At 43.0% G+C, this 12,201-nt stretch overlaps 1 protein-coding gene across 1 annotated transcript; it reads right to left on the reverse strand.

Moving 5' to 3' along the window:
* Nucleotides 1–205: 205 nt before the first annotated feature.
* Nucleotides 206–11,939, reverse strand: LOC137296779 (proton myo-inositol cotransporter-like). The gene is made up of 9 exons (XM_067828633.1): nucleotides 11,504–11,939; nucleotides 10,777–10,936; nucleotides 9,429–9,634; nucleotides 8,610–8,721; nucleotides 6,405–6,565; nucleotides 5,329–5,479; nucleotides 3,651–3,877; nucleotides 2,516–2,668; nucleotides 206–987 (listed from the first exon to the last, which is right to left on the reverse strand). The coding sequence occupies exons 1-9, from the start codon at nucleotides 11,880–11,882 to the stop codon at nucleotides 824–826; spliced, it is 1,713 nt and encodes a 570-aa protein (XP_067684734.1). The 5' UTR covers nucleotides 11,883–11,939; the 3' UTR covers nucleotides 206–823.
* Between the last annotated feature and the right edge of the window lie 262 nt (nucleotides 11,940–12,201).

A 12,201-nucleotide genomic window follows, 5' to 3' on the forward strand; every position in this document is an offset into this window, starting at 1 on the left:
GTGGTAGATTGACGTGATTACATCAGTTCGTGTTCGTTATAACTGCATTTCATTACAGGCACTGCTACCAAAATGTGCAGTGGGAGGGGGTCATAGTTCGTTATAACCGAGTTCGTTACAAACGTAGTTTTCTGTGTCTTGCATCACTGAAACACGCACATATAATGGCACAAAACCGTTATCATTATTCAAACATGCAAAGAAGGAAAAATAACTATTTTATTTGCATGTATCTGAGCTGGCGTATTAACATATCAAGCTGCAAGCGCATACATATCCACGCAATTACATTATTTCCGTATTTCCTCATGCATTGTCAGTAACACACAGGAATCATGAATAGGACAGTTTTATTTGCCTTCAATCCAGCTATTTATACTGGATGACAGTGGCTCATGTCGATAAATGGACATTGCTGTCCACCTCAATATTCGAGCAATATCACTGCAAGACAAGCAAAGAAAATGTCCTCGGACACGTCTCCGGTGTTAAGGAGAGGAATCGGATCTTTGACGTAAACATAAAGTAATTTGAGTTTTTAACTCGAAATGTCTTAATTCGTGTCACAGATAATTTTCTATATTTGCAAGTATTGTTAATGATATAGTCATGTGATGTTGTTCAGCAGACACAGGGCACATACGGGTATAGTATTAACAACCCTAGGGTGATAATCACAGTGCATCTTGGAATTCGAACTCGCGATCAAGGGAGGCAACCTCTGCACTGCGAATGTCTACCCCACTGTCTTGTCTGTCGATGCATACGATTAGTACTGTAGTTAAAAACAGTTTAGTCGGTTTTGAATTCTCAGGGCAACATGTTAGTCATCCTCCTCTCCCTTTGACAAGCCTCTGTGGACTTTCTGTTCCTGTGACATGAACAGTTCTTCCACCTCCTCAAGGGTCTTGTCCTTCGTCTCAGGGAGGAAGATGTAGATAAAGATGAGGCCAAGCACCGAGACACCGCTGAACATCCAAAATGTACCTGAGGGCAACAGACAATATATCAGAAACATACTATGAAAAACGGACACGCATAGACGAGAAATCTGTTGCGAAAATGTTGTATTTTCAAACATGTATAATTCGTTCACAAATAGACTTTCATGAAATTTTACACCAGTTTAGAAGAAGGTAATATCTATGCAAACAAGTGGATACTTTTAGATAACAGAGACTTTATGCGCAATGGTGACGACGTAGCACGACCCCGACGTTGGGTTTCCTAGCTCTCAGAGCAATCTCTTTCAACCCGTTCCCAACAGTTTGACCGGATATGCTCCGAAGTCCAGGCACCCTGACTGCCGTGCTCTCGCCTGTGGCAATACGATCACGCGACTGTAGTATCGAGATGTACCGATCTTGGGATGCAGTGGTAACTGGAGGGTCTGCCTGTACGGGGACGGTCATTTGTTATACCTGTTTGGTTGCAAGGAACTGCAAGGAGCTGCAAGCATGCAGTAACCAAAAAACCTACACGAATGTGTCACGACTTACGCAAGCGCAACGAGACAGAGCGATCGGTCTGGCCAATATGTGGACTTTAGACCTTTCTGCCGACAGCAAAGTGGCAAGCCGCTTCCAGCAAACAGTCCAGGCCTAAGAGTAAGACCACCCAGACTGGGAAGACAGAGGGTCACGACACCAGCCGGAGACATACGGCACATCCGCCACCGGAACAGATTCACAACAGGTACGTCTACATTTGCAGATGAATAGTTCTTCGACGACTTGGTATGGGTTGTATACGATCCCTCGTCCCTTCCGTTTTCGACGTCGAGGAGCGCGACTGGCGCCAATCAGAGTTCAAGATGGAGAAGGCGTCATGGTATAGGGCGGATTTGGGGTCAGAAAACAACAAGACTGGTAATCATCCGAGAAAATCTGAATACCCGGTGATACAGGGAAGAAGTTTTAAGATCTTTTTTGGTGCCCTTTATTCGTCAGCAGTCAACACGAGTTATTTTGCAGCATGACAACGCAATTCACTCCGCCATAATTGTTCGAGAATACCCGCACAACGTTTACGTCCACGTTCTGCCTTGTCAACGCGCTCTACAGACATGAATACCATTGAACTTGCCTGGGATCATTTTGAACGTCGTCAGAGGCAGCATGAACCATCGCCAGCCAACAGACGGAGACTTGAACTCATTGACTAATGGAATAAGATTCTTGCTGACGTCATCCGCCGAATGACGATGTCAGTGTGTTGGCGTGTAGGGCTGCCTAGGGTGAAGTGAAGTCGGTGATACCGGTAGGTTATAAATACCAAATAGCTGTCAACGTCTCACAATGTAAGTTGAGAGAATTGTCGTGGACGTGTACTTCATATGCATGCAAGACGTGTTCATAAATATATAAAGCGTAATATCAAAATTATGCTGATTAACAGGCAATATGAATATGAAATATGACCGTAACACACTCCAGCTTGCACCAGTACAGCATTACGTCCGTCGCGCAATGCTGTTTCAGCATGTGTAGTGAGGGATGTGATGAGCGGAACTAACCATGCTTGGTGATGATTTCTGTGAAGGTGAGGAATGTCATAGATACGACGAAATTACATATCCACACAGTTGCCGTGGTGACCGAGTTGCACGTGCTTCTGGCCCACAGTGGGTATATCTCTGAGTTGACTGTCCAAGGCATTGGTCCCAGGCCTGTATATGGAAATATAGATCATGTCATTAGGTTAATATATGCAAACATCTGTCATATGGCAGTTGGCGTGGCATGAAGTTAATGGTCTGTGAAGGGAACTCAACGATACGATAAAATTTGAGAATAGCATATCTGTATTTTCTGTACATTTCAATAAATATAATGATTAAATTTTGTCGCTATAGTTCCATCAATATCCCTTCTTGGGGTGGGGTGGATGGACAGCAGGGAGGGGCTTCACACAACATACGCATGTGGTGCCCTTCCCCGGATACCCGAAACAGAAAATTATTGCCACTACATTTCATGTTCTTGCTAAGAGGAACCAAGCTATAATGTACAAACTATTTTTTACAAACAGGTCTGATTATTGTTCACAGGCTGATACTGACATCGTGGCGAGAGCAGAGACGCGTATATGATACATCGATAATGTTACGTGTAATGAAGAGAGAACATGCTCACGTATATCAGTGATCAACCGTGATACAGGTTTCTGACATTCACCACTTGGGTAAAACCCAGTCACCAAAGCAAGGACAAGTTTTATTTCTAGTCCCTACCTAATATAACCCACCGAGTCCGGCTTTTGATTTTCGGTATGTTTAAACAAGGACAGATAACTCTAACTTGCTTTCACCTAACTCCCCTTGATTCACACCTTTCATGGCTATGCCTGCATGTATGCTTGGGTTGTGACTATTCCACCGTATTGTATTTAATGAATCAGCGCCAAAAGGTATTTCATCACCAGAGATTGAGTTTTACTTTGCAAATAAACACTAGGACCCTAAATCACATTGGCGTTCTTGCAAAGCCAAATACATGAAATCATACATTTCTTCCTACACAACTTGACAAAAAGCACCTGCTGTATCTTCAACGACTGGGCCCCCAATAGTTAGAGAAGGAGACGGATATTCTGATATTATCCCCTCAGTACCGGGTGTGAACAAAAGCCATTTGGAGAAGACAAATTACCCGGCGCAAATGCAAGCACAAACATGGTCATGCCCACTACCGATATCCAGGTGTAGTCATTTGGACAGTAGCCATAGGCCCATTTGAATCCTGTGATCCCAGCGCTGGTTGAATTACACGGACCAATCACAGAGGCTGTTTCATCTCTGGCCGGGAGACAGATCGCAGGCTCCGTGACGCCTTGACAGAAGCCACACTCCTTGTGGTGGATGCATTCTTCACATGTCCTGTATGAGATACAAGTATTGACACACACCATTCGCGTTACACATGCACTACAAGAGCCATAGTTAGGTATGAGAAAAAACTGTTTATCTGTTTATGACTCACTTCAAGGGCCAACGATGTTAGAAAACACTGCACACGTCAAACGAGTCAAGAGGCATAGTGTAGATAAACACTGTTATAAAATGTATTAGTGTCTTCCATGTTCTGAAAAAATCCAACTCAAACTTTCAAGTAGATTTCAGGTTTGACACCGAAAACATAGGTAGGGCTACAATAAAACACTGATATATTTTGGGGTATGGATGAGGGACAGTGTATCTGTTACAATTCACACTGTTCAAGACTTCGTGTTCATGGGAACAGTATGTCTAAGCACGATTCTGGGCAGTAGACGGGGACTACAGTCGTTGAAATGCTGATGGTACAATGTTCAACTTGGCTTCAACATTTTCTATCATGACGCTAGACGTCCTTCTGGACGTTTCGGTTCCAACAACTTTAGTATTTTCCGACGAGGGAGGCGAACGTTGGAGAACGGAAGATGGACAGATCTGACATATTCGTCTGTCACAAGGATCTGACCATATAGGTACTCTGAGTGGTTCGAAGTGACAGCTTCCATTGACGACAGTGTACCACTGACTTAATCTCGGTACACACGACACACAATGAATCAACTAACACAATGTAGTCCATGCGGCGCCCTCTATAAGGTCGACATACTGATATTCCTGATTCACTACAGTTAGACGCAGGAGGATCAAAACTGATTCAGTGGAACAACTTATTTAGCTGTGTGTGTGAATTTAACGTTTGAGTAAATGGCCATGCTTGTCATATAGCGCCGGAGTGGGTGAGTAAGTGAGCTTTGCACCACTTGTAGCAATAATCCATCACTAACACAAGGGAGCACCAGAAATGTTCTTCACACATTGTACCCCGTGTGTGGAATCGTATCTTCGACATGATGAGCGACCGTTTTATCCATTTGGCTACCCCACTGCGCCATATAGTGAACGAAGAATGGCAACAATACATGTGTCCAGAAACACCAGTATATGAGGAATCTCCTCCTAAAACCGTTTTATCCATTTGGCTACCCCACTGCGCCATATAGTGAACGAAGAATGGCAACAATACATTGTGTTCAGAAACACCAGTATATGAGGAATCTCCTCCTAAAACCGTTTTAGGAACCGCACCACCCATGCACTCATGGCTTCCATATATCGGTTTTAAAAATATTTTATGCTAGGTGAAGTCATTTGCACATTTTCAATTGATCATGTAGGAAGTTTGTCGGATGGGCATGTCGCATCGGGATCACCATTAACCATATGATAATGTGAGGCCAAATTCAATATAACATGACCGACATCTCCTGTCACGTGACACCTGCATCGATTAGTCTCGTGTAGATGGCGTGGATGTACATGATGGCAACACTTACCTGTACGGCTGCATGCAGAGGTGCTGCATGGTGATGTTGGTGTCGCCGAATGCTGTCAATGTAGAATTCGTAGCCCCGTAGTTGAGTGGAGGGGAGTAAACGTATGCCAGCTGGAAGCCGATCGCAAGCGTCGCCAAGGATATAATCACACCTGTTGAAGAGCGATTAACACTGGTTTTGTAATATATTTACATCACTGCGCTGGAGCTTGCTGGGGAGGAAAACCCGAAGTAATGCATGTCTTAGACATAGACACTTTACTGAAATATTATACTTTACTGAAAACACTACCACACTGATGACAAGTCTGAAAATATAATCAAGGCATATTTTGAATTTGAAACTAAACGGATCTAACGTACAGGGGAGATAATTGCGAATAGCAGCGGCTTAGACGACTGGAACCTTCGACCACCAAACACCACCAACACCAACACACACAGGTATGCTCGCATACGTGCTCACGCACACACAATGCCCATCCAGTAAATGACACCTGTAAGCGATGAACAGTAATACGCAAGGCGGAAAATTGTGAGCAGTTCAGTGCGGAGGGCAATGTTAGAAAAGGATTGCTCCATGTCAGTAGTATTCATTGTTATGTACCTATACATTCACCTTGTCATAATATTTGCTGTCTGGTTGAAGAACAATTCTCTATTTTGTGAGACTGGTGTGGTTGTTGATCTCATGTTTGTTACGAATATGCGAAATGACAGCTGTTACTCAGCACTGTTTATAGCATTCAAAGGTAAGTGAATTATTCTAACAGTTTTGTGGCAGACAACTGAAGCGGAATTACTTATTTGTCCTATTTTGACTTACGTCATGTTTCCTTTTTACAGGTGTGTAATATGGTTTGCCTGTACATGTGTTTGTGACTGGTGTCTTCGATACGCTTATCTTATCACGTATTCGGCGTTGTCATAGTGACTCATGGATCATGCTGTGGATTTTTTTGTAGTTTGGAAACGGTTTCGTCACTAATACAAATGTGTGAACTTCACTTAAACAGCGTCACAAGCAGCGGTTGACCTACAGTGATCAACAGTTAAGTTTGTGTTCAATCCTCTTACCGAATACACTGATGAGTAGAAGTCGTCGTCTGCCCAGCCTCTCCACTAGCCACAAGCCAATGAACGTAGCCAGGAAGTTGACGACGTTGGGCACAACAACCAACCAGATAGCGTGCTTCACCGGAAACCCCGCCATCTTGAGGATCGTGCCACTGTAGTATCTGCAAGGGACCATAAGTTAATCTTTGTGCAAGAGTTTCGTGGAAACTTTACGGTAACAATTCCACAAAATCCTGGTCCCAATTCCTGCCTAGTTTCAAATATCAGTAAAAGCAGTGGCGTTTAAAGGACTTTGCTCAATATTGATGCAACTTCAGATTCTTCAGCTTCAGCCAGTTCCGCAATAACTGATCAATTATTCCAAAACAACTTCAACATATACCGCCAACGACATCTGATCAGCGAAAAGAAAGATTCCATCCTTTATTCATGTTGGCGGTGCATAAAACAGACAAGGGAGGGTTTTGTGAAGGTGAGGTATCTGATAAGGGTCCCACATTTGTTTTGCTGACCTTATGTTTACAGTGTTGAGACTGATTTGGCAACATTTGTATGGTTCGTCGGCCCAATACAATTTCAAGTGAAAACTTCTGTTGCCTGATAGTTTACGTAATAAAGACACAACAGGCTGCAACACGTTGTACGAATACATGGTATTTGTAACTGGGGTGAATGCAGTCAAGCCGGGAGGGAACAAAAACTTGGGTGTATTTTAAGTTCAAGAATTAATACGTATTACACTAATGTGTGTTTTGGTAACAATCTTTCTACATTAAACCACTTGTCAACATTTTAAAATTACTCACCGGTACCTTTCAAAATCATTTCATGCCAAGGACATTTCAGGTGGAAACATCGGGTTATTTTGGTCACAACCTTTATAAACTGCCATCTGATTTGTTCTTTGAGTCCCTGATCTTTCCACCTGATGTCTATGAATAATAAATCCACCATCATTACTATTGCTGATTGTCGCGGACAATATAGATTATATTTCCTTAACAAATCTCTCACAAACAGCTCACACTAAATGATCATCACGGAAAACACTTACACCTCATTACAATGTTGAAATGCACCTTTAAAGCGTATTACCCAAAGCTGCTTGCCTTTTATTTGGCATGGGCTCAATTCTTTAAGATAACTATTTTCACCTTGAAGGTACGAAGAACTGACCAAATACACAGCCACAAAACCGTACTTTGAATGCTCAAAATTTGCAAATGTGCTGTTGGCACTCCATTGATGAGCCTCATGCCTCAAGCTGAACCAAACTTCAGTCAGTGGTGCCAAAACATTCAGTAATCTGTTCTTCCTATGCCGGGTACCCGATCCTTGTCGTGTCTTTACGTCATAATGAAGTGACAATCTTTAATTTGGCATGACAAGGGGTACAAATACTGTATATTCGTATCTCATTATGTACGAACACATTCAGGCAAATTAAACTGTTACCTAAAACAAGTTTAACGAACTGTATAACTGAGCTGGTGGGCTTGCTAAAAACGACAACACAGATCATACCTAATCAGAGGTTTGTGTCTGCAGACAAATGGTGCCTGCAGCTAGTTGTGTATCTGGTTCACTGTGCATGAATTTATTGATCTTATTTTACGAAACTGTTCAGGGCTTACTGTCACAGTTAGATTCCGCAGTGTTCAGAGTTTACGTGATAGTTAGGCTCCGCAGTCTTCAGAGTTGACTGTCACATTATCCTCCGCAGTCCTCATAGTTTACTGTTACAGTTAGACTCCGCAATGTTCAGAGTTTATGTCTTAGTCCAGCCAACACTCGCACCTGTATGCACTATCGTCAGTTTCATACACACAAGCAGGGAATTTTGACACCGAATTGAACGCCATTCTCGTGGCCGTATTATTGGAAAGATTAAATACAAAATGCACATGCAATTCAACATATACTGAACAGCGAAAGAAACGCGTCTCTGGATTTTTGTCAAGTTTTTAAATAGAAGATATAAACAGAAACGCTTCCTTTTATGAGATTGCATTTTTCGAAACTTGCATTTCTTTTCCTGTTCAGTATATATTCCGATGCCTCATGCCTTGTGATTGTTTGTAGTACCTAAGTTCAAACGATATTGTTCAGTTTACAAAACAAAATTCTGACGAAATAAAACGAAAGATGATGGCACAAACGATATTCAAGCATTTGACGAAAAGTGTATTGATGAGAAGAACGCACATGACAGTATTTATACCACACAGTTGCTGAAAGACTGACAAACCCCCGCCAATCAGTAGGGCCTTCCGCACGTGAGGGGTTGACAGTACTCGGAGAATCACCGGTCGGGCGCCTGGAAGGTAGATTGTACAATACATTGGAACCAGGGTGGTGCTGAAACCTTCTGGAACAGTGGCGTGTGCATACCTAAAACAAAGGTGTTTTTCTCTAACCAGAACTGGTATTTCTGATGATGGGGCTTTGAAAACATTTTCGCCTGGATTAATGTGGACCCAGTCTTGAAAGCTTGACCCTGCACCGTGCACATTTAGATGCCCGCACCCCTGCTGTACTAACCGCATTCATCGTGTAATTATCATTTTGCCATTCAGAAAACTGAAATGTTACAACAACACTTGGAAAACATTATTATTCAGAGCTACTGGTCTTAGTCCTGGAACATGACTGGAATGTCTGCGTTAGTATCACCAATGGTGAAATTATTTCTCATAAAGATGCGGGTTAGAATTGGTCTTCGGCAACCCATGCTTGTCGAAGGAGGCGACTAACTTAATCACGCCGTCAGGCTCGCTGAGTTGGACGACACATGTCATAATCCATAGATCTGCGTACATCGATGATCATGCTCATCACAGGATTGTTTAGTCCACAACATTTACAGCCCGTCGCCATACAACTGGAATTGTGGCGTTACAAAACAACCAAACCAACATAATTAATTCGCATGTTGCAGGCTAATCTCCATGATCACACATTAGCCATGTGCAGTTGGCAATATGAAAACTAGACACGATTATTTTAACTTATGAGTCACCTTACCTTTTGTGCTACTGCTTGCGTCATTTACTGACGAACGGATGTCTGCTAGTTCTGCCGATATGTCTTCCCCACCTCGGATACGTGTGAGAACTGCGCGTGCTAAATCACCACGCCCTCTGTTCACAAGCCATCTTGGACTCTCCGGAAGAAAGAAGAATCCAATGAGCTGGAAGATGGCGAACACTCCCGCCAGTGCTAACATGTACCTGTTGTACATTCAGAAATATAGTGATGGAGAAGGTGAATACACACCCGCAAGAAATAACATGAACATATTCATAAACAGCAGCAAAACAGGTGACGAGGACGAAGGGCACCTCAACCAGCGCTAATAAGTAAAACATTCAACAAAACAGGTGACGAGGACGAAGGGCACCTCAACCAGCGCTAATAAGTAAAACATTCAACAAAACAGGTGACGAGGACGAAGGGCACCTCAACCAGCGCTAATAAGTAAAACATTCAACAAAACAGGTGACGAGGACGAAGGGCACCTCAACCAGCGCTAATAAGTAAAACATTCAACAAAACAGGTGACGAGGACGAAGGGCGCCTCAACCAGCGCTAATAAGTAAAACATTCAACAAAACAGAAGATGAAAAAGGTGAACACCTCGAAGTCACCCCCACCTTCACCCCCACCTTCACCCTAACCTTCACGTCTGTCCACAGGTTAATAACCTTTAGGAACACTGTGTCTACCAACCCTCATGCTTCTTCAGTTCTGGTTAACTACCAACACAGGGGATAAAGATAACAACATTTTCAGCAAGAGCCCTTCCCATTCATATCAAAATTTTAGACTCACGAGGGTAAATGTAGTCACTTACATATATTCTAAATATATTCTAAATATTCTAAATATGATTTTGCAAAGTTTTCAGTTCTGTCTAATGATACTGTTTACACATGCATTATGAAACATATTCGTAAGATTGAAAAGATTATTGTCATGAACACACTTCTCAGCACTTTGAGGCTTGATTCTCGAGCAATATCTGCATAAGGTTTGCAAACGGCTCCTCCAAATCAGTGGAGAAATTCATGTTGGATGTAACCATATATATAGACTAAACATAACGTACAGTGAGTGCTTTAAGTGAGTCTGAACCATTTATGGATAGTATATAATCTTATGATAATGGTGAGGGATGCCGAAGGTAAGCAACACTAAAGATCTTTCTACTATACCCACATGTACCCATCCATCCCGTCCATCGGAGTTTATGTGTGTCCCAGGATGGCTCACTGACATCAGTACACCATTCACCCATGACTCTGCCACACCCGCTTCACACAAGCTCCGAGCATGGCTCCCAACCAGCCTAATTCATTCCATTAGTGCTCACCTCCACCCCGTCTCCTGGAGTTCGCTGAATGCGCCGGCGACGATGGAGGAAATGAGGATACCGATGGTGATGAAGAGCTGGTTCAAGGTCACCAGACGTCCCCGGATGTGTTTCGGGGCTGCTTCTGCCACGTACACCGGCACCGCCACAGATGCCAGACCTGACACGGAGTAAATGTCAAGGTTTCAAAGTTGTGAACCCAGATACTGATACCACTGACTCAACATCGTCTACATCCATTGCTTTACAAGGAAACGGAAACGCAACAACCCCATGCTACCTTAAATTTGTAAATTTATTTATTCCAACTGTATGACGGTGGTCTGAAAATAAATGAGTCTGAACCAGAAATCGAAGTGATCAACATCATGATTATCGATCAAGGCAACTGGGATGCGATGACATGTGTCGGTCTAGGCCGCTGGTCGCCTCTTGTAACAAGCATACCTTGCTCACAATAGATTATAGTGAGTGAGTTTAGTGTTACGGCGCTTTTGCCAATATTCAAACCATATATATCACTCCGTGGACACCAGAATAGGCTTCACAGTAGTTCGATTCTAAACCGCATTAGTTCGAATTTTAAAGCAAGACGTCCCCTTAGTTACAATAATTGGACAATTATCACACAAACCCTGTGTTCCAAGTTATAAGCAAGTATGCATTCATTAAGCTTGATGATGATCTTTAACGTAACATAGATGCATTATGAAATATACCAACATACCTACTCCAACCCCGACAACAATCCTCCCTGCCAACAACATCTGTTTCGATGACGCTGCTCCCATTACCACGGACCCCAACACGAAGACAACACTAGCTGACATTATCGTCTTTTTGCGCCCAAGCAAGTCAGCCATGACGCCGGCTACGAGGGCAAACACTACCGCCGCAATGATCGTACCGCTGACAACCAGCTCCTGCCACAGTGTCGACAGTTGGAAGTATGGTTGAATAAGCAGCATCGACCCCGACACTATCCCGATGTCATATCCGAACAGAAGACCTCCAAGTGTTGCAAATGACGTCAGAACATAGACGAAACATGTATTTGTTGGTGGTCGACCCTTTTCAACGAACGGCGATACTGCGTCCCCATCCATTGTGGCTGAAGGCTCATGGGAAAATGCGTATTGTGATGAAGGGTATTCATTGTAAGGAACCCGATATCTTAAAGGGAACAGGTGTATTAGGGCTACTCGTATACACGGAAGTCGTCATTCATTCAGTGTTAACGAGTAGGGACCACGTGTTGATAGATCAACGTTGTGGATAAAACTGTCGTGGAGAATGCATCTCAGTGTGCTCACAAGTCTGGGGATATAAAGAGCAAGGTGACATTCACTCACCCACTTATTCACACATGTAACTTGTGATTAGTTCATAACAGAGTTTGTGTGTTGAAAACTAGGTCGGTTCTGA

This window comes from Haliotis asinina, chromosome 9 (assembly GCF_037392515.1).
Source record: "Haliotis asinina isolate JCU_RB_2024 chromosome 9, JCU_Hal_asi_v2, whole genome shotgun sequence".
NCBI lineage: Eukaryota > Metazoa > Mollusca > Gastropoda > Lepetellida > Haliotidae > Haliotis > Haliotis asinina.